The sequence below is a fragment of the Limulus polyphemus genome, unplaced genomic scaffold (assembly GCF_000517525.1).
Source record: "Limulus polyphemus unplaced genomic scaffold, Limulus_polyphemus-2.1.2 Scaffold2925, whole genome shotgun sequence".
In the NCBI taxonomy this organism is placed as follows: domain Eukaryota; kingdom Metazoa; phylum Arthropoda; class Merostomata; order Xiphosura; family Limulidae; genus Limulus; species Limulus polyphemus.
Genome location: NW_013668535.1, coordinates 132,545 through 136,801, shown reverse-complemented (window position 1 = coordinate 136,801; position 4,257 = coordinate 132,545). Strand labels below are relative to the sequence as shown.

The 4,257-nt window shown below is 35.2% G+C and overlaps 1 protein-coding gene across 2 annotated transcripts in view; it reads right to left on the bottom strand.

Moving 5' to 3' along the window:
• Positions 1 to 4,257, bottom strand: part of LOC106468232 (E3 SUMO-protein ligase PIAS2-like) — a 63,251-nt gene that overhangs the window by 15,336 nt on the left and 43,658 nt on the right. For both annotated transcript variants that reach the window (XM_022396565.1, XM_013928645.2), the window contains exon 11: positions 1,168 to 1,546. In XM_022396565.1, the coding sequence (XP_022252273.1) occupies positions 1,168 to 1,546 (379 nt within the window). The remainder of the gene's footprint in view (positions 1 to 1,167; positions 1,547 to 4,257) is intronic.

The following is a 4,257-nucleotide window of genomic DNA, read 5'->3' as shown; positions in this document are numbered from 1 at the left end:
AGCTTGCAGTCAATGTGCCCTGAGGAGGTATATCTCAAACCAGCTTGCAGTCAATGTGCCCTGAGGAGGTATATCTCAAAGCAGCTTGCAGTCAATGTGCCCTAAGGAGATGCATCTCAAAGCAGCTTGTAGTCAACATGCCCTGAGGAGATGCATCTCAAAGCGGCTTGCAGTCAACGTGCCCGAAGGAGATGCATCTCAAAGCAGCTTGCAGTCAACGTGCCCTGAGGAGATGCATCTCAAAGCAGCTTGCAGTCAATGTGCCCTGAGGAGATACACTTCAGAACTTGCAGTCAACATGCCTGGAGGAGATGCACTTCAGAACAGCTTGCAGTCAACATGCCCTGAGGAGGTGTATCTCAACGCAGCTTGCAGTCAACGTGCCCTAAGGAGATGCATCTCAAAGCAGCTTGCAGTAAACATGCCCTAAGGAGATGCATCTCAAAGCAGCTTGCAGTCAACATGCCTGGAGGAGATGCACTTCAGAACAACTTGCAGTCAACATGCCTTGAGGAGATGTATCTCAGAGCAGCTACTGTTTGAAACTACATATACTATAAAACATACATATCATACCAAAGAACAAAAGACTATTATTTATCTTTTGTTTGTTCTTCTGAAATGTATTTTTATTTCAGATTTTGAAGGAAAATTCACATGAAATCATGCACTTTTGGTTTTTATACAAATCTTAACAGATAATAATGTATTATAAAACTAAACAAAAGTGAAGAAAAGTGTTTGGTAATGTATAATCCAATTTTTTAAAGACTATACATCAATTAGGGCCTAGATCCCCACAAGTGATAACAATGATATTTTTAAAGACTACATATCACTTGGGACCTAGATCCCCACTAATGATAACTATGATAATGTTGCAACAGAAATGAACACCTTTTCTTCTTCAACAAACATTATCTTTCAAAAACAGTGAATGAGGAATGAAACTGAAAAGATTTGAACGACGCATATTAATACAGCTATAGGTTCCATCTGCTTATCACTTGGTTCAGAAACAAGTCAAGATATTTTGAGACTCAGAAAGTAGTGTATCAGTGGTATGTTAATTCTGTAACATGAGTAAATTATGTACATACACATAAATGTCAAAGTAAAGATATACATCATACACTTTTAATATTCTGTTAAATATTTTGAACTTACCCAGTAGATGATGCAGCAGATGACGATGAGGACGAACTGGATGAGTCTATAGGTGAAGCTACTGAAAGAAATGAACTGTTATAATGCTTCGTTACTGAAGAAGTGGAAACAGATGATGAAATAGGGGGAAGAGGACAGTTGATGATACTAGGCAAAGAAGAGTTGGATGATGATGGAGATGCAGGAGATGGAATTGAAACTATAGGTCCAGGTGCTCCAGAAGAGCTTGGTGAACTTGAAGATTGTCCAGTACTCAGATAGAAAGTGAAGGGATGTGTAGACTGAGATGTGGAAGGAGGGAGTTCTTCCTCATCACTACTACTCTCAAGAGTTAGGTCAATAACTTCCACATTTGGCTTCTTCTTTTCTTTTGAAGATGCTGTAAGGTTAATAATGCATAATTTTTAAATATTTTTTGATCCTCATGTAGATAAGCTCAATGAATTAATAACTTTAGCCACATACTATATATTGTCTCATCAGCTAACTATGAAGTGTTAGTTCAATATATAATATTTTACAATAAATTTCGGAATTTATCTGTTAATGAAGTTGTGATATGTCTTATAATCTAAAAATGTAATTTTAAATTATTCTAATGACTCAACACCATCCTGTATTTGTTATATGTAAGATGTAATATTCACTGTTTTCTGGCTAATTATGCCCTGAAGCACTAAACAAATTGGGAAAAAAATTGCTTTAATGAAAAAGAGCACAGTTTAAATTATGAGCAAAAAAATTATGTATAAAAAAACACTAGTTCCAATCAATCTTAAAGATTACTTTGTATCTTGCTTTCACACCATGTACATGCAACTTAAAAAATGGAGCTTTTAGTAGGATTTCAACATCACTTTTAAAGACTTGCTTTCCTGAGACTGTCTTTACAACTGTTAAGTATGTGGTATCCAGGCAACTAAAGTGGCTCATGAACATAATTAAAGACTTCTATGTATTTTAATTGAAGTAACATAAGAAGTTCTATGTTTCTATATAAAGGATTGGTTCATGTTTGAAAGAAAGATTCAGCATATGTACACTGTCCATAGTGCACCAGACAGCTTGCACATGCTGCAGTAATTCTTACACATCAGTTGAACTTGCATATAAAAACACGCACCACATTTCCCTTCTGTGGGAAGGGTACATAACATCATTTCTGATGAAGGTTATTTCTAAGAATAAAAATACACCTCTTTTAATCTTACAGTTTTTACATTTCATTTGCATAACCTCTGGAACATCCTAAATGAAGATCAAATATATTTTTTGGTAAAACTTTGTTGGTAGTGGACAAGACTTGACCTTCGGTCTTCTTGATAGAAATGTCGGTGTGCTACCTGCTAATCTGGGGTCACCTCAATTAGGATTTTAATCATATCACTAACTTAAAAGCTATCAAGAGGGTTATCCATGTTTTTCTCATGTCTGTGCTAGATTGGCTGAGTGTGTAATGTGTTAGGCGGGTGTAAAAGGCTTCTTTTCTTTCTCTAATGTACTAAAGTCCATAAAGACATACAAAAAGTTAAAAATTCAAGAGTATGATAGACCCACAAGAATGTAATATTGATCTGTTTGCAACAGCCCTTAATTCCAGAAAAGAAAAGCAAACATAAATTGCAATAATACCAAAATAATGAACTATAAACCACACACAAAAAAAAGATGACATCTGTTGAATCCATCTAAATACTTAAAACACTCAGACACCTAGCATAAAAGTTGGGAAAACCTGGATACCTCCCATGACAACATTAAAATAAGTCAGTTGATTAAAGTTCTAATGGGGACAACCGCATACAAGTGGATAACACACCAGTCTCTCTCTCAAGACTCAGGATAAAATCCTGGTCACTATCACCACAGAAACAGTCTTTCTCAGGACTTGCCTGAAGATGATAGCAGTTTAACAACCAAAATTTGAATAAAAACTAGTTGGTGATTAGTAACTAGTAATTACACAAATAACAAATTAATAATTAGACTTGGGTGACAATATACACTATTAACTATGACAAGAACCGATATCTGGCTGCACAACCTTAATTAGACTTGGGTGACGGTATACACTACTAACCATGATGAGAACTGATATCTGGCTGCACAACCTTATTTAGATTTGGGTGACAGTATACACTACTAACCATGACAAGAACCAATATCTGGCTGCACAACCTTAATTAGACTTGGGTGATGGTATACACTACTAACCATGATGAGAACCGATATCTGGCAGCACAACCTTAATTAGACTTGGGTGACGGTATACACTACTAACCATGATGAGAACCAATATCTGGCCACACACACCTTAATATAATTATTTACTTCTTCCATAGATGTTGAACCTGTTGGATGGCCATGATTATGAACTTGATTCTGTTATTTTTACTATAATAAGTTTCTGTGGAGAACAGCATACTTAGTCATAGAAAAAAGAAGAAATAAACCCTTGAAAATCTTTCACTGACACTACTTTATGTATGTGAACAGTGGCTTCTAAGACCATGTTTTAAAAAAATAAATGCATGGCCAAAATGATAGTACATCAACAGGGTTCAAAATTAGTAGATGCCTGGAACCAGTGGTCCCCAAAAATCCTGGCGGGCCAGTAAAAATGTCTGCTAGATAGCCTGTGTGGCCCTTTAACCCTATCGCTACAGGTATCCTTTACTACACATGAAATCAGGTTTTAGTGTCTTACATTCACAATTTTATTAAACTACTTTTTGTTTATGTTATACCAATCAGAATAGCATAAAATCTATATTTTAATAGTATACAAGTTTTAAGCTCTTAATTCTACAAAGTAATATTAAAAAAATCCACATGACACATTTTGTCTTAGCATATCATCATCTCTATGTTATCCATCACCCCTCAGAAAAGTACGAAATTAAACGTAAATTACTCTCTATAAAATCATTATTTCTCAGACAAACCATAATTTTTATAATATTCAATTTTTTTTTGGTTACAGAGCTATCGATTAGAAAACAGACTCCTCCTGTCACATCCTCTCTTTCTGAATTTGTTGATGGTTCTCTCTTACCTTTCATTATATATTACCTATAACCAATAGAAAGT